At 41.9% G+C, this 18,299-nt stretch overlaps 2 protein-coding genes across 2 annotated transcripts; one reads left to right on the plus strand and one right to left on the minus strand.

Moving 5' to 3' along the window:
* Positions 1-1,987: 1,987 nt before the first annotated feature.
* On the minus strand, positions 1,988-7,447 carry ints15 (integrator complex subunit 15). The gene is made up of 8 exons (XM_035171645.2): positions 7,329-7,447; positions 6,253-6,453; positions 5,931-6,152; positions 5,607-5,772; positions 4,502-4,779; positions 4,120-4,357; positions 2,736-2,775; positions 1,988-2,399 (listed from the first exon to the last, which is right to left on the minus strand). Exons 2-8 carry the CDS (start codon positions 6,445-6,447, stop codon positions 2,174-2,176), a joined length of 1,365 nt encoding a protein of 454 aa, XP_035027536.1. The 5' UTR covers positions 6,448-6,453; positions 7,329-7,447; the 3' UTR covers positions 1,988-2,173.
* A 1,212-nt stretch (positions 7,448-8,659) lies between these two features.
* rgs11 (regulator of G protein signaling 11) lies at positions 8,660-18,299 on the plus strand. The gene is made up of 17 exons (XM_035170931.2): positions 8,660-8,827; positions 9,168-9,264; positions 9,536-9,586; positions 10,226-10,332; positions 10,511-10,562; positions 10,683-10,741; positions 10,862-10,938; positions 11,102-11,183; positions 12,229-12,297; positions 13,282-13,305; positions 13,461-13,522; positions 13,834-13,947; positions 14,197-14,312; positions 15,463-15,550; positions 15,635-15,773; positions 16,677-16,759; positions 16,844-18,299. The coding sequence occupies exons 1-17, from the start codon at positions 8,765-8,767 to the stop codon at positions 16,977-16,979; spliced, it is 1,419 nt and encodes a 472-aa protein (XP_035026822.1). The 5' UTR covers positions 8,660-8,764; the 3' UTR covers positions 16,980-18,299.

Consider the following 18,299-nt stretch of genomic DNA (forward strand, 5'->3'; position numbering starts at 1 on the left):
GTTACTGTGCAGACAACACCAGCTCTGGCTGGGGAGTATTAAGAGGAAAAAACTTGAGGGAATATTAAGCTGAAACGGAAAAACTCTTTTTGAACTTGTCGTTACCTCCGCTCAGGAGGTTATGTTTTCACCCCTGTCCGTTTGTGTGTTAGTTGGTTTGTTTGTGAGCAAGATTACACAAAAACAACTGAACATGGTGAAAGGATCCGGTATGGGTCAAGGAAGAAGCCATTGAATTTTGGCGTGGATCCGGAGCAGCTGGCAGAATCCAGGGATTTTTGCTCACTTTCTTTGACACAAGGGCAGATTCGGGGTGTCCAGCTGAAATCTGATTGGCCCCTGATACACACATGCCTGTTTGACTTTTCTTTTTACATCTTGAAAGGTTCCAGATTGTAAGAAATTTACACATACATTATATATTTACACAATGCGATTTGAAGAAAAAAATTTGAAATTATATTCGGGATTGGTCACATTGGCCCGGCTATCTATTCGATTTTTTAAACTGTTTGTGAGTGTAATCTGGAAAAATATCAATCCGAATTACATTCTTAGAAAAACACAATGTTTGAACAAGGGATCATTTTCAAAATATATTCAATGTGTGGCTTTGAATCAAAGCAATAGAGCTAACAGTGAACAAGGAATGACTTCTTTAAGAATCAGGAATTGTGGATGGATGTTGGACATATATATTATATATATATTGGCCCCACTGTATAAACTGTGGCCCCTTTACGGCCCCTGATTTAGAAGAATCCTAGATAAGCCACTGCTTTGACATCCCAAGATAGGCTTTTTTTTTGTATTTTCACCATTTTCTCAGAGTATAATTAATGAAACTGTTTTCTTTGAGTGTTTGAAATTTGGATTAGCTTGATAAAAGTTTTCAGGCCTTGGCGAAAGGGTCTACTAGTAAGCAGTTATGCTACTTCTTGTTTTGAATTGGTTTTGTTTTTCTAACAGAAGAATCTGGAGTCTCGCCATCAGCACCTGTATGATTTACAGAAGCAACGCTCACACATCCTCTTTCTCTCCGATCCCGCCTTCTTCCCTCGAATATTATCTGCCTTGCCCCTTCCCTCAGCCAAACAGTAATGCATAAGATACCCTTATCACTGTCCCACCCATGACTTCTGTAGGGGGCCCAGACAGTACAATCTTACAGTGTGAACACTACAATCAGCCTTGAACAGTAGCCTATGCACACTTGTTAGTAACAATGGGATGTGGGTCTGCTCCTTTTGAATGGACGTGAGACTGGATACATTTATAGTAGAATGTGTTATAGCAAATTACAGCTGCACTTAAGGCTTCTTTAGTAAAAACTGATAAGTAATGAATGGTAATAAATGTATTAATAATTAAAATCCTAAAAATAGATAGAGTAAAGAGAAATTAAAAGAGGTGGGATGTAGACACATCAAGCATGCCCATTAGGATCCTAAAAACCAAACTGCCACAACTTATCCTCCTACACCAAAAGCAAAAGGCAGCCGTCACGCTCGCTCGGAGAGACGACTGTGGATGATGCAATTCTCTTCTCTGATGAGGGCAGCTGAGGTCCTGCGGAGGGTTGAACAGCCCTTTTCGTTTTTTTTGCTGTGCTGCAGACAAGCGATACGCTATCTGTCCCAAAACACAGCTCAGCTCTTGCACCCAGGGCTTGGCACCAAAAACTCGGACATCTTTGGTTACGTAACAAAACACGTCAAGTTTGAAACGGATGTGAACAGTCTACCTTTCGATATTTTGACTTGCGGAGCTCAGTATGAGCCTCTGGAGGCGTGTGCATGCACTTATATGACTTGAATTAAAATACAAGAAGAGAAAGTAGATTGTTTTCCACCTACTATTCCAGCAAATACACTTGTCAAGATTGTTTGACAGAGAAAATATATTGAGCATATTTGCACAAATATTTGGTGTAAGCACAATTTAGCTGACCACCAGAAGTGGTTGGATAAAGTACAACAACCAAGAGTGCAGTAAAAAAATATTTATTGAACAAACGTTAGCCTCACAGACTTCCTCAGACACAAAATGTGCTTAATAACATCATAAAACATCATTCTCATTCACACGTAAATTTACACGTGTCCACAACAGCAATCATCACCCACAACACACACGTCTTCACATCTGCAAACACGACGGACACCGTTTCCTTTTAGTGGCTGGGTCGGAAGGGAAAGGGCATCCCCGTAATGAAAGGCTGACCCGGGTACTGAGGGTGAGAGGAAGGGTGGGTGGTGAGGGGTGTGTGCGGGGTGTGTGTGGGGTGTGTGGGGTGCGAGGCGATTGGAGAGTGAGCTGCGTGCGGGCTGAAGGCCAGCGGAGGTGTGTGGATGTTGTTGTAGTACATCACGGGGCCCGACAACACCAACTGGAGCAAACTGGAGACACAGTGACGAGAGGAAGGAGAGGAAGGATATATGTAGTCATTTAAACAAGTTATGTTTATAGAATATAACAAAGTAATTGATAACAATAATAAAATAATACAGAATAGTTCACAAACTGTGTTTATGGAATAAATTATTTACATTCCTTAGAAAATGTGTAAAAACTTGCAGGGATGTTTTAATAAAATTGCTTTTTTTTTTCCTCCTTTTCTTCAGATGGAATGTTTACTGGTGCTCACTTCAACACCACTACTGTCAAATTCTAGATAGAAAATATTATGTGGAAATGATGCCCTGAAAGAATTAAAACACAGATTTGGTTCTCACTTGTTGTGGGGGAGGCGGGAACAGATGGCTCTCAGGTCCTCTACGGAGACAACATGACACGTAATAAGCACTCAAACACCACAGCATGATGGAACAATCCACATGATGAATGTACAATCCCACCAACCAATCAGTTACTTATCTAACCACCGACTAAAATCTGTAACTTTTCATACATTGCCCTGTGCAGGTCTACAGCAGCGAAGGTGAGGTATATAGAAAGTTATGTGAAAGCCTCATAATCATTTTAAATACTTGAAGATGTACCAGCGAGGAAACTGTGATGCCTCCAGACGTATGCTTAATTTTTTACAAACATGGGGTAAAATGTACAGGTTGTTTTGAATGAACTTGATGAGCTTCAGCCTGATAATCACTTTTGGTTCAAACTAACACCTGGCAGGAGTCCTTCTGACACTGTAACTCTCTTAAAGGAATAATTCACTCGTCATCTACTCACCACTATGCTGATGGAGGGGTGGGTGAAGTGTTTGAGTCCACAAAACACTTCTGGAGTCTCAGGGGTAAACAGTGATTCAGCCAAAGCCAATACCATTGAAGTAAATGGGCTTCCACTTTCAGACGTAAAAAAACAACAGAAAAAAAAACACAACATGCCTCCATCCTTCTCGTGTGGGGTCATCCAAATGTCTGCAAGCCACGACATTCGTATTCGACTTGAAACGAGGTCATTTACACCGTGTTTTTAGCCTAAATGTCCTCTGATATCCTCCTTGGAGCCACGTTCATGTTCTCACGGACACACTGGCCTGAAGAAGAGGTCACTTTGGCTGCAACAAAGTTTACCCATGAGACTCCAAAAGTGTTTTGTGGACTCAAACACTTCACCCATCCGTCCATCGGCACAGTGGTGAGTAGATAATGAGTGAATTTTCATTTTTCTGTGAACTATCCCTTTAAGCTGCTTTCAGACATGCAATGAAGTCTGCACAACATCTGAGAGGCTGAATGTGAGAATGCAAATATAAGAGTCAGTTGCTCCGCGCATTTAACCAAACCTTTCCTTAGTAAAATGTAAAAAACAGAAGTGTCGATGATGTTTCTAACACATGATGGACACTAAAAAGAGAAGACATACACGTATAATACGGCAATGAACATGTCAACTTGGAAAGGCAACACGACTCAGGGGATTTTAATGATAAGGGCTGATGTCAGTGTCAATGTGTTCTAAACATAACTCTGTGGTTTCTGCAGCGGAAGTTAAATGTCGTGTCCTGTCTCCTGTACCCAGGTGCCACCCCTTGCCTGAAGTTTCTGCGTTTAAAGTGTTTAAAGTAAACAGCTTTAATCGTCCTCTCCTCTTCTTTAGATTCCTATCCACTACCTCTCCAACACTCCCCCCCCGTATCCACACTCTTACCTCTCGAGCAGAGCAGGGCTCCATTGGCCAGGGCCACCTGCAGGGCCTGTGCCAGCCTTTCCAGGGTCAGCTGGGACAACAAGTGTGTGTCTGCGGATGACGTGTGCGTATGTTTGTCGGCCTGGTCCAACAGTCTGGAAAGGTCAGAGGTCAGCGCAGCCAAGGACTCCAACTGGAGCAGCGCCAGGCGACCGAAAAGCCCCTTCTCATTTAGAATATTTGGCAGGAGCATGAGGACCTAAATGTAGCAGAGGACAATGGGATAACCTTCACTGTTGTGTACTCTAACATGTGGAGTGAGTTTCGAAATAAAAAATGTCCCGGACTTGATTAGTACATGTACATAAATCTGAATTTAAGATCCATGAACACACACACATACCTGTAAAACACTTAGATGAAGAGCAGAGAAAAGAGGCCCCGTCTCTTGCTCACTGTCAGTGCTGCCATTGGTCAGCACCGGCTTCTTGTCTGTCCTGTAGGTCAGCGGTGCTTTAACGCACCAACGCACCAAACCCCCCAAAGGTGTGACATCAAGTGAGCTGATTGGCTGGTTGCCAGAGAGGGGTGTATTCAGGAAAGTGATTAGGACCAGACGAGGGTCATCTTGGATCCACGAAACAATCATCTGGAGGAGTTCTAATGGAGGGGTGAGTTCCTCTACACACACACACACACAAAAAAACACACACACAAAAGTTAAATTGACAAAGAGAGATAATATTTAGGGGTAGTATTACTTTTAGCCTTTTAAAGCAACAAAATACAAGAATTGCTCCGCTATACTTGGGGTCCCCCTTCAGGTAGCAGGTGTAATTCATGTTTTTATCAGTGTGGTAAATACAGTCTGGGTTCGAGCCTCTCCATGGTCAGTGGTAAACACATACTTTTGTTTACAAGCTGACGGAAAAGGAACAGGCAACCTCAAAAAACAAAGAACCATGTCGACTGTGAAGGTTACAGGATTATGTACAAATATAATGCATAGTTATATTTGTTATTACACTATATTTGTTCTGCCAGAATTTCATAATGATACTAAAAGTTTTTACACTGCAGAAAAGATGTCTAACTGAGTGTTCTTTGCTGTTGTGTTGGTTACCATCACTCTTTGCTGTTACCGTTGCTTGCCCTCTGTTTCTCTACTTATTACTCTGCCTGTCCAATACTCATTCTGGTCTATTTTTTTCACCCTGCTACTTTTTCGGCATTACACAAATGTTGCAGCATAACACACCAGAGTAACTTAGCGCAATTCCAGGTGTTAGGGAGGTGCTGTGGCAATGACAGAGATGCCATTCTCCCTATTATAAGTTTATTTACCATCTAAATCATATTTAAGGCATTATTTCTAGGTTCAAAAACTACAATTAAAAAGATGTTGACAATGCATTGGTTCTGCCCTATTTTTCAACGATCAAATCACATTTTATGGAGATCCCAGTTTGTAGATATCTTTGTACATTTGTGTCGCGGCACCAAAGTACCTGATGTGAGGTCATAGAGGGTGGTGACGGCGGTGATGAACTGACAGCAGAAGCGTGGGCTGGCACTGTGGATGTTCTGGAGCGTGGGGACTGAGCCTGGCACCATGCTACAGTAGTCGTCTACCAGCACCTGTGCCAGACGTATGCAGTACAAACGGTGGGATCTCTGCAAGACACAAACACAACAACAGGCTTATGTTCAGTGCATCCACATTCAGTACACACACACATTCAAAACAAAATACAAATATAAAGACCAAACGAATCTCACAGTTAATACCCATCTGTTTCAAGTATGTATTTTATGCCTGTTTTAAACCTCACCTGTAGCCAGGTGGCAGCGCATTCCAAGATAGGAATCCTGCCCACAGCGACTGCCATCGAGACCAATTTGCCTAAAAGTGCCATGCGGCTTTCATCAGCCTGGTTGCCTTGGAGACTGAAGAGGGCGGAGAACATAAGCTGACGGACAGTGTCACGACTCTGCTCCTGAAAACAGCTGCACATGATCTCCAAGAGCTGGAGCTCCTGGAGAGCGCTCATTCTCTAAAGGAAACGAGAAAACACGCGCACAATCAATTGTCTGTTTACATGTGCGTGTGTCTGTCTGTTATCTGCACACATGCATGTCAGGCTCATGTCTTACCCTGCCAGGGGTGTTTCTGTCCTTGGGTGCGTGCAGAATGAACTCCTCTACCAGCTCCACGGTTTTGGAGTCAACCTGAGGAGGCTGCCTCCCGGACTGCACCAGGTTACAGATGTAGATGTCCAGGTGGTACAGCAGCTCCTTGGCTGCACTCAGGACATCCCGAGGCAGCAACGACTGACGGATGTCCCCCATGAGCACCTGACACAGACCCACGTGAAAAGTGCCATTTCAATTAGAGAATGTAAAGATGTTTCAGCCTCTGCTATTACATACATCCTGTAATGTAAATATCTAGCTATTACATGACAATGCATTGTTCTCAGCCTATATAACAAAGAAGAAGAGGAAAAAAACAACCATTTAAGAAGGTCAATTCTAAACTAGAGCTAGGAGACAAAACAATATCAATCTATCATCAACTACTGACATCATTTTCATCAACAGCAATATTACAGAGATTCATTATATCAATATAAAGCATAGACATTGTGCAAACACAGTGATGAGGCATAACACGTCAATCGTTTATTTCAGATTTGTAAAATGTTTTGTCGATTTCCATTATAAGCTCATAAAAAAGAGTTTAACACCACAAACTTCACCCAGGAGCAGAAATCGGTCTCTAACTTAACAGAAATAACATCATGAGTGCTATCTTGATGATTATCAGTATCAACTGATGTGTCAAATTTTATCTTGATATCATTTTTGACCACATCGTCCAGTCCTATTACAAACTCATGTTTCACAAACTGATATTTATATATATCAAGTCCGAGCACGTTCACTTCGTTAGCAGCATATCACTGACACGGGTTATTCAAAGTGCTCTACAGGCAAAAGAATATATAAATATATGTATTGATAGTGATTCCAGCTGTAAGTTCACTGCTGTAACGTCACGTTGTTCAAGCGGAACACAAGCTTCACATTGGGTCTGTCCCTCCCCGCTACAGCTAATGTTAGCAAGGTTAGCTAAAAACATACTTCTCTATTCCACAACGACCCTCGCGTCTCTATACCACCACAGAAGGCTTCTCTGAATTAAAACGTGCACTTAAACTAGCCCTTACCTTAAGATGTTTAATTTTACTTAATGAATTTGCCGACGATCGGGCTGGTGAATGATCCCAGAACGACAACGGAATCACTTCCTGTGTCTACGGAACCCTGCATGGGACAAAAGTAATGCGGTCGATTTCCACCGCCCAGAGGCTGCATGTGCTGCGTGAACAATGTCAACAAAGACTGTGGAGTCCGTAATTATCTTTTCACCATTTTCAAATAACACAATGCAAGTAAAATGTACTTATTTATACACTTATTCTGCTTCTCATACAGACTTGTTTTGTTTTAGATATATATATTCAGTTCAATTCATTGTTATTATTAGAATTATTATTATTGTTATTATTTTATATAATAAAATATATACATATTATATAGGCTATATATTTTTTCTTATTCTTCATAGATATTAGCTGTTTTTTATATTATAATATATTACATTATATTAACATATAGGTACATGATATGATATTATAATAACATATATGCAAATTATATAATATGGTATGATATGATATGATATGATATGATATGATGTGATGTGATGTGATGTGATGTGATGTGATGTGATGTGATGTGATGTGATGTGATGTGATGTGATGTGATATGATATGATATTATATGATATGATATGATATTATATACTGCTGATAGGAGTACTGTGTGGTAATGTGGTGGTGGCTGATCGTGGACTATAATTACAACAAAACTGCTTCAATGTGCCTACTCACACTATTCTATTCTATTCTATCATTACTGACAATAACTCCTCCATTTCAATTGTCATTGCTGCTCCATCCATCTCTATCAGACACTGGCTTATGTATAAACACTTTAAACACATTGATACACCTTTCCATTATGGTAAAAACTGTTTTCTAATCAATTTTGTAAATACTGTGATTTCGTCGCTGTGTTCAGTTACACACGACATCTGTCCGTCCCGGGAGAGGGATCCCTCACATGTGTCTCTCCCTGAGGTTTCTGTGTTTTTCCCCCTGTTATTAGGGTTTTTTGGTAGTTTTTCCTTTCTCTTGTTGAGGGTTAAGAACAGAGGATGTCGCACCTTGTTAAACGCTATGAGACAAATTGTGATTTATATGGGCAATAGAAATAAAAGTAGATTGACTGATAACAAACGAGACTTTTAATCGTCATATATTCCATGGTGCATTATGGATTTAATTGACCTTTTCAGTGTCAGACTTTTACACGAGCTGCTGTTTTCGCCTCTGCACAGAAACTATATATCATATTGGAAGTGACTTCCACACTGTAATCCTCTCTAATCTACGCGGGGGCGCGCCCGCAGGCACCCGACCGCCTGCTGATGGAAGGAAAAAAAAAAGGAAGCGGCGGTGCACTCTCTGCTGCGCGCTCCCGGTAGCACTTCGGTCCTGCACTTCACCGTCCCGTCGACTGATCCCGAGCATCCTGCAAGATGACCATCAACACCCTGGCCAAGGGAGGCTGGCACCGGGATCAGATGGCCTGCTTTCGAAAGGTGAGGTCCACACCCGCACAGAGTGTTTATATAGGATGATATTAATTAAGGTATTTGTAAATCCTTCAAACGTACAAGTTATTAAATGTCTTCCTGTAAGAAAACAAATTGTGAAAGCTACATTACATCATGTGCATTGTTTATTAGAATTTCTGAGTGTTTAATGTGTGTTTATATTTATGCATCTCTCCATCTTTGACTGTGTGTGTGTGTGTGTGTGTGTGTGTGTGTGTGTGTGTGTGTGTGTGTGTGTGTGTGTGTGTGTGTGTGTGTGTGTGTGTGTGCGCGTATGTGCGTGTGTGTGCGCGTGTGCGTTTGCATGTGTGTGTCCTCTTGACAGATGGAGAAAGTGATTGTGGCCATGCAGGACCCTGACATGGGCATGAAGATGAGAAACCAGAGGCTCCTGATCACTGTCATTCCACATGCAATGACAGGTGAGTTTGTGTGCGTGTGTGTGCGTGTGCGTGTGCGTGTGCGTGTGCGTGTGCGTGTGCGTGTGTATATCTATATTCATGGTTGTACCCCTTACTGTCAGTGTGCATTGGAATCTGTGTGTGCATGTGTGGACAGGCACATTGCAGCCGGTGTTTGTCCCAGTGGTCATGCATAATGCAGCAGTGGGTTTTGGAGAATAGTGCGAGCTTTGCAGAGTAAAAGGAGAACGTTTGCCCTCTTTTCTTGACTCCTTTCTCTCTTTGTCTGCAGGCCGTGATGTAATTGATTGGTTGATCCAGAAATACAACATCTGTGAGGAGGGTAAGTAGCTTCACTGATAACTACACTGTGTATGTGACAAAGGATGTTGAAGGGCCTGCTAGTGATTCTCCAGGTTCAGTGTGACGTGCTTGTTGTGTGTCTCTGCCAATGCGTTGCCGGGATATGGTGTTTTCTCTCTCGAGCTGACGTGGTGGTTATGTGTGGTGGTTTCCAGTAAACAGGAGCAGGGTGAACCCCCAGAGGAATCCGAGTTTGATTAACTCACTTGATGGTCTGGGTTTGATTAAGGTCCCCGTGGAGGTTTCCACCTCAGGAGGAAGGCGGAGGAGAGAGAAGAGCCAGTCAGCAAAAAAGAGTGATGATGAAAATGCTTCGCACAGCTTTTTTCAGTAGCTGCCAGTCAAAAAAGTAGGTCTCTCTAACAGATGAGTGGAGACGGAAGATTGATGGAGCATTTCATCATTGGAACAAATCCCTGATTTCAGAGAGAGTGCTGGCAGCTCGAGTGTGTTACAAAACGGGACAAATTAGACCTTATTATACAAATGAATGCCTAAGAATATACATGAAAAAGAGGAATGACTACTTCAAAAGTTTTGACGATTGGTCCATCACCTCAAGAATCAGCCCATTGATTAGTTTGGCTACTGCTTCTTCTTCTTCTGTGGTGTTTCACAGAGTCTTTGCACCTTGGAGGTTTGCTGGTGAGATACGGGTACATTTACCCTCTCAAGGAGCCAAGATCCCTTGTGTTACGTGCCGATGAGTCGCCGTACCGTTTCCAGGTCAGACGATGATCCCTATTTGCTTTCCGCCAAGCTAAATGGTCACCTTGTCTCTATCTGTCACCCTCTCTCTCCATTAGCCCACTTCCTAATCCCTCACCCATCTGCCACTTTTCCCATCACCCGCTTAAACATCAATGTCCGTCAGTAATTTTAAAATGTCCCTTGTTTTTCTCAGACTCCTTACTTCTGGACTAGCACCCGATGGCCTGCCACAGAACTCGACTATGGTGAGACAAACGCAAACTGAAGGAGACTTTCCTGCTACAGTACGGAAGCAAAAATAGTGATGTAGCTCCTTCACCTCTGTTTTCCTCTCTCTCCTTGCTCCCTTTGTTTTACCCCATCAGCAATCTATTTGGCGAAAAAGAACATAAGGAAACAAGGAGAGCTGATGGAATATGAAAAGGTGAGAAAAGTGTGCGTGCGTGTGACTGTCTGTGTGAAGAAAACAGTGTGTGTATGATGAATTATGCAGCAGTCAGTGTGCTGTAATGGGCCCATGTCATCTTTCCTTTTCTTATTTTAGATGAGGTACAGTGTGCTGCACAAGAGGATCAACCACACCTGGGACTTTGTGGTGATGCAAGCAAGAGAGCAACTCAGGTACATTTGGACAGGCCAGACACACACACACACACACACACACACACACACACACACACACACACACACACACACACACACACACACACACACACACACACACACACACACACACACACGTTCACACTCACACACACAAACTTACAGTGTGATTCATCTTTAGAGCATCCAAGCAGAGGCGGAAGGCCGACCGCATTGTTCTAGAATGTCAGGAGCAGTCTTACTGGCTCATCAACAGACCCCCGGTGAGTTCATGTTACTCTAAATTACTCTACTGTACTCTATCTTATTCTACTCTATCCAACACTACTCTACACTGCTCTACGCAACGGTACTGGACTGTACCTGAATTGACAGGACCAGCCCCTCTACACTACACTACTCTACTGTTCTCAAAGCTTCTCTACTCTACTCTACGTTACCCAACGCTACTCTCCTCTACTTTACCCATGCAGTGCTCTTCTACTCTACTCTACTCTACCCAATGCTTCTCTACTCCAACATTACTGTACTTTACTAACCTATCTTATAGCCCATTGTGATATACTGTTTACTATTCTGAAATATACCACTATACTGTACTACACTCCACTTCACTCCACTCCACTACACCACAACACACCACACCACACCACACCACACCACACCACACCATACTATACTATACTATAGCATACTATACTAGACAGAGTATATAAAACAGTCAGAAGTCCAACTAATGTTCACCCACAGTCCCTTCTGCCTTCTGCATGAAATATTTAACCCATCTGGTAAAAGCTTGAGCTGACAACAGGAGAGAGAGAGAGAGAGAGAGAGAGAGAGAGAGAGAGAGAGAGAGAGAGAGAGAGAGAGAGGGGTAAAAACATAATTTTCTGTCCCTCTGATTCTTACATGGAGACAGACAGACAGAAGGCTGGGGGTGGCAGAGGCAGGAGGCAAGGGGAAAGGGATGATGGGAAGTGTAGTGGTACTGTGGGAGTAAGGAGAGGGTGAAGCAGAGGACAAGGGTTTGGAGGAGGAGGGACTCCATCTTGTCTTGCCCCTATGAATTAGGTACGAATGCACGGAGAAAAAGAAAGAAAAACCTGGATATGAAAGTCAGAGCTAGTGGAGTGGAAAGCATGAGGAAGGATAAGTGCTCACTCACACGCATCACATCTTATCAGACACACACACACACACACACACACACACACACACACACACACACACACACACACACACACACACACACACAGTGACACACTATACTTATTAGTATGCGTATTTATGTATATTATTTTTTTCCAGCCCGGGACACATAATATATTGGACATGGGTCTAGAGAGACCAAATGACTTCAGCACACGAGTTACGCTGGTGAGTGACACCATCACATATCTTAACGTCCTGTTTATGTTCCCCTCCGAAACAATAAGTTTGATAACATGTCTACTATCTATCTCTTTTCTTCTTGTTGCACTGCTTTCCCTCGTTCTTCCTACTTCAAAGTAAGTAACCAAGTGAGGTACACTATGCTATAGAGTAGACAATTACAATATATTACCATCTTCTTATAATTGTGGACTTTAATAGTTTCAGGCCCTGACATGACATGGTAGCAAATTCATTGTTCCACATTGGAATTGGCATTCCACAGAATATATCTTTCTGTGATGAGGATTATATATCTATATATCTATATATCTATATATCTATACATATATATATATATTACATTCAGTATTTAATCTCAAAGGTAGCCTACTTTCCTAATTTTTCAGAATCACTATCTATAACAATGATCGACCTGACGGCTCCCCAGAACTGGCCGGCTGCAGTGTAGGGCATAAACCGAACCTCCTCCGTGACAGCAACACACCAAATACATTTTTCTCAAAGATGGTTTCTGTCATTTTAGGTTGTTATTGTCACACTGATGTACGTTAAAGTGTTCATTCAAATTTAGTTTGAATTTGATGCAATAACAACAGGGTAAAATATTATGATTGACAGCTGAGACTGACTCGTGATCGGTCGATGGTGTGTGCCAGTGACACCTTGACAACATGATTCCATTTCCCCCGATCACTACTGCACAGGCTGTGGCTCCAAATGCGCAAGAATGTGTCGTTCATATCCACAATATTTTGGCTTTATTTACTGGATAGCTGGAGGAAGTGGACATCCGCCGTCCATCTTTATATACAGTCTATTATCAGAATATATCCGTGTTTAATATTTAACACCACATCTTGTATAGGTGAAAAAATATAGACACAGTTCATATGATTTCATAGTATACATGTGTAAAGATGGCAGTGTGTGACCTAATCCGATGACACTTTCCATTTACAGAACTAGAACAGTGACTACTACAAAAGAGAGGTAAACACCATATATAATTCATATATTATTACTTTAAGTACATTGAGTGTATATTGTAGCTGTGTGTGTGTGTGTGTGTGTGTGTGTGTGTGTGTGTGTGTGTGTGTGTGTGTGTGTGTGTGTGTGTGTGTGTGTGTGTGTGTGTGTGTTTACAGATCGAATCCTGTAGAAGGGCCCTCGGAAGAAACCGTATAAAGTCATCCATCTGCCTAGAGGGGTTGGTGTCACTTTGATGAACGCACATATGCAGACACACATTCACATGTGCACACACACATGAGGACTAATGGATGTGATGCTGCCTGAACCCAAATTTACTTCTCCGCCACAGACTCAAACACACACAAACACACTCACGTACATAGGGCTTAGTGCCCCCGCTGTAAGAGCCACTAATGGATTCTTCCTGAGGCAAGTTGGAATTAGTGGCCATTAAGTTCTATGATCTGCAACACTAATACAATAATACTGTGTGTGTGTGTGTGTGTGTGTGTGTGTGTGTGTGTGTGTGTGTGTGTGTGTGAGCAGTTTTGTGAAATACAGCGAGCAGTACCAGACCCACGATCCCATAATGCAAGGATGCCTTCCCAGTAACCCCTGGATTTCTGATGACAGTGCACACTGGTCGATAAACGCAGGAATGTGAGAGAACACACACACATTATAATACACAATTTATAATAAATCCTAACTACAGTCCATGATGGTACAGTAGTCCACCTTCTCAAAAATCAATCCATCTTTCTCTGGTTTCAACGTTTTAGCCTCCCTTACCAAACCCAATCATATTTAAGTTCAAAATAAAGCAGTAGTATTTTGAATGCTCTTCTGCTGAATGCTCTAGTTTTCTCTTAATGTTTGCACTGTTTGTGTGTTTTATTCTGTGAGCAGGGTGCCTACCCCGACACGTCTCCGAGTGGAGCGCTGGAGCTTCAGCTTCATGGAGCTTCTGAATGATGCCATGGGGCGGCGGGAGTTTATGACCTATCTGGAGAAAGAGTTCAGTGGTGAGCAAGAGTGACTTAAAATACTCGGAATAGTTCACAAATGCAAAGACATCATATCCTAATTGGACGAGAGGCAGACCAGGAATAGTCGTGTAACCATCGTTGTTAACATGAAAACTCGAACAGCACTCAGAAGGTCATATCCCTACAATAAGGCCCAACAGTCTTATATTTGGATCTCTTAAATATCAGTCCCCTAAACATTTCAATTTTATTTTCATCGAGAGCCATGAATTATTCTCTGAGTGATAGACGAACGTGGAAAATACACAATTGAGATTTTAAAGACAATGAAAACAAATTCCTGGGTCTGCATCCTTAAGCGGATCCGGATCTGGATGGGTTCTTCCCTGACACCACACCCTTCCACCAAGTTCCAAGGAATCCCAACAACGGATGAACGAAATCGTGACAAAATCATGACCTCCCTGGTGGAGGTGATAATAATAGTGATACTTATAGATGTTAATAATCAAAGCAGCACTAGTTAATAGTAGTAGTAACAACAACAATAATGCTGATAATAAATAATAATACAATTGAGCTTCATTCCCCCATGACCCTCAGAGGATAAGCAGTGCATATAATGGATGGATGGATGGATAATAATGCATCAATTACTTGAGTGTGCCCATATCCTGGATTATGATTATTGACACAGAATATCCAATATTTCTTCTACCATGTTTATTTGATTAAAAACAAACATTTGTTTAAGCCTGAATCACAATAATGTGGCAGTGGAGTTCTGCAAACAGAATCATTTTCTACACAGAAGCTCATTACAGTAGCAATGCATTTACCGTTAATTGATTCTCACTCTTATCAGCGTCTAGAATTTCATCATCTTCCGTAATGATATTTTCCAGTCCCAGCGGTGAGAGATGGGAGGGTAGAGGAAGTGGAAAAGAAAATTAATTTCATGACTACTGGGAGGATGACAAGAATACATAGGAGGGGTAGAGAGAGGAAAGGACTTAAGGGGGAGAGATATGCACTATATGATATACTGCCAGGGGCCAAGGTTTTCCACAGAGGCCACTCATGCTTTAGAAATTCTCTGGTCGTGTTTCACCTCATCCTGCATCACTGTGGTTTTGTCGACCTCCGCCCGTCCCCGGCTGCTCACTGTCTGTGTCTCTGCTCTCAGCGGAGAACCTGTGTTTCTGGCAGGCCTGCGAGGACATCAGACACGGAGAGAGCTCCAGGATCATAGAGAAAGTGGAGGAGGCGTACAGGTAAGAGTGCAAGCAGACCAACGTGCAGGAACACACTCTCACGTTCACTGTCAGGTGACGGCCTCTCTGCTGTGTGTGATTCAGAAACTTCCTGGCTCCCGGAGCGGCCCGCTGGGTCAACATCGACAGTAAGACCATGGATAAAACTCTGCAGGGGATCAAACACCCACATCGTTTTGTTATGGATGACGCACAGATGCACATCTACTTCCTCATGAAAAAGGTCTGACCTCTGACTCTACACGATACTTACCTTATGCTACGGCCTTTTCAGTGACATGGTTTAAAGGACTTCACTATTAATCAACTTGTTGTGAGCTGCATGACCATGAACCATATTCTAACGTTGACAAATAAGCTTTTCAGGTTTTAAGTGATTCCTCCCAATATTTGTACTTCGAGCTTTTTACCCAGAGGAAGTTGTTATAGACAAGTGAGAGTCACTACAATGTTACACTTGCTCAACCAATTGCTATCAGTCATTTTTAAGCGAAAAATAACTAATTTAAACCAAATTTATCCGATGAATAAACCTTTGAACATACATCAGTATAATAAGAACTAGACACCTAAAATGTCAGAAACAATATTTGAGAAAAATCAATTTGACGTGTTCTATGATTTTTTGTATTTGGTCTCTGCCCCATCCACTAACATGGAAGAGGCAGGATGTATGAACTATACTGCAGCCAGACACTCGGGGGCAATCTAGGTGCTTTGGCTTCACTTTTGGGGAGCTCTTATTGTCATCCATGTTTATATAGAGTCTATGGTACAAACAGTGGTATGGGACCTTGAAGAGATCAGGTTTAAATAGGCAAATTCAAGCTGAAAGATATAATGTATATTGTTTACTGCAAATTCAACCCTAGAAGACATACATTATATTTACACTGTTCTCATATCCTTAACTGAAGTCACTGGAAGACAGGGCAGGGATGTAAGAACAGTTGTCATGTGATCAAATGTGTTTTAACATTGCAGCATTATGTGTTGTAGACAGCTGCAGTTGTCTGTAGCAGCAGTGTTTGGCAGAGCGGTGAATGCATTATGTCAGTGAATGTCTTCACAAATAGTACAATCTGTGTGTGTGTGTGTGTGTGTGTGTGTGTGTGCGTGTGTTTAGGACTCCTTCCCGAGATATCTCAAGTCTGACCTATACAAGAACATGCTGGCCAAAGCTATTGTCCCCCAGGAGACCAAGAAGAGGTGACATCACCGTTACATTATTCTCCTTTCGCTTTAAAACTTTAAAAATGTATTCTCCAACATCACAATTTCTGTTCTTCTCAGCGTGTTCCCCTTCATGAGACGCCAGCGCCACTCTAGCCCGTCCCCTGCTCAGGCTGTCACCCAGACGTCAGAGACAGACGGGGCCAAGGGGGCCGGGCAAGCAGGTACCAACTCTACAGCCAGCTCCAATGTCTGATACCAGGCCCCCCAAAAAAACGGTGTCAGACTCAATCACCTTCCGTCTCCATTGTCTCTGTTGGTCACCATAGTAACCATCCAAGAAGTCCTCTTAGCTTAATGTTTCATCTCAAACTGAGATAAAGCGTTATTATTTTTTCTTTCAGAACTGCAACATTGTCAGTGTTAGGATCACAGCATACAACAGAGCACAGGCGTATCATACCATAGCAGCTTCACATCTTATTCACGAGCAGTGGACAGCAGGGAAAAGAGCTTTTAGTGCCACTGTTCAACTCTGTACTGCCGCATATTCACCCTGCACCTTCATCACACCTCTACAGGGGAGGAATAGGGTCGGACAGAAGAAATAACATGAGAAGAGCAGGATTTTCTTTCCTTTTGCATTTCGAAAAATAAAGTCAAACTCAATCAGAGGATGATTCTTTTGTATTTCTTAGATAAAGTCGGAATGTCAAGAATAAAATCGAAATGTCGAGACTAAAGTTAAATGTTTAAAATTAGGTTGAACTGAATTAGAGGAAGATATCTTTTTGCTTTTGAGGATAAAGTCGGCGAATAAAGTTGAAATCAGAAATTAGAGGGCAATTTTTCTTTTGTTTTTTGAGAGTAAAGCTGAAACACTGCCAAAGTCAAACGAAATCAGGGGATTGTATTTTGTATTGTTCTTTGTGAAAAAAAAGTCAGAATGCTAAGACTCAAGCTGAAGTGTTGAGATAAAGTTGAAATGTCAAGACTCCATCTTTCCAAGCTTGTGTGGTTTTCACCTTCTGAACAGATGCAGTTTTAAATTTTTAACTTCACAAATTCATCTCCACAAGGTGTTTTGTGCAGGGAGTCACATGTGCTACCATAAGTAGTTTGATCTTGAAATTTCACATATATTCTTGATATTGCTACTTTATTCTAAAATGCAAAATTTTACAAGTTGATTGTTCAACTTATTACTTGAAAAAAAAAAAAAAACACTTCCTTTTGTTTCTCATGCCTGGCTCTAACACTCTTCTGTACATCTCAGTCCAGAAAGTCTGCCTGTTGTTATTGAGATTAACTCCTGATACAAAGCCTTCCTCTCTCCCTCAGTAGCTTTTCGAAACTGTAGAATCTTCTGTCTCTCACAAGCAGTTCCAGGTGGGGTTGTGGTTATATAAAATAGTGATTTATTATATGTATTTAGTCAGAAACTGGCCTCAGCATGTCTGTGATTATCGTACTTTCGACTTGTTTTCTTCATTTCATGCTGGAGCTTCACGTTGTGATCGTTGTTGCTGTTCATTTTGCTCGAGCATGTTTTCATCCCAATAAAATGTCAAGACAG

The sequence above is a fragment of the Hippoglossus stenolepis genome, chromosome 11 (assembly GCF_022539355.2).
Source record: "Hippoglossus stenolepis isolate QCI-W04-F060 chromosome 11, HSTE1.2, whole genome shotgun sequence".
Lineage (NCBI taxonomy): Eukaryota > Metazoa > Chordata > Actinopteri > Pleuronectiformes > Pleuronectidae > Hippoglossus > Hippoglossus stenolepis.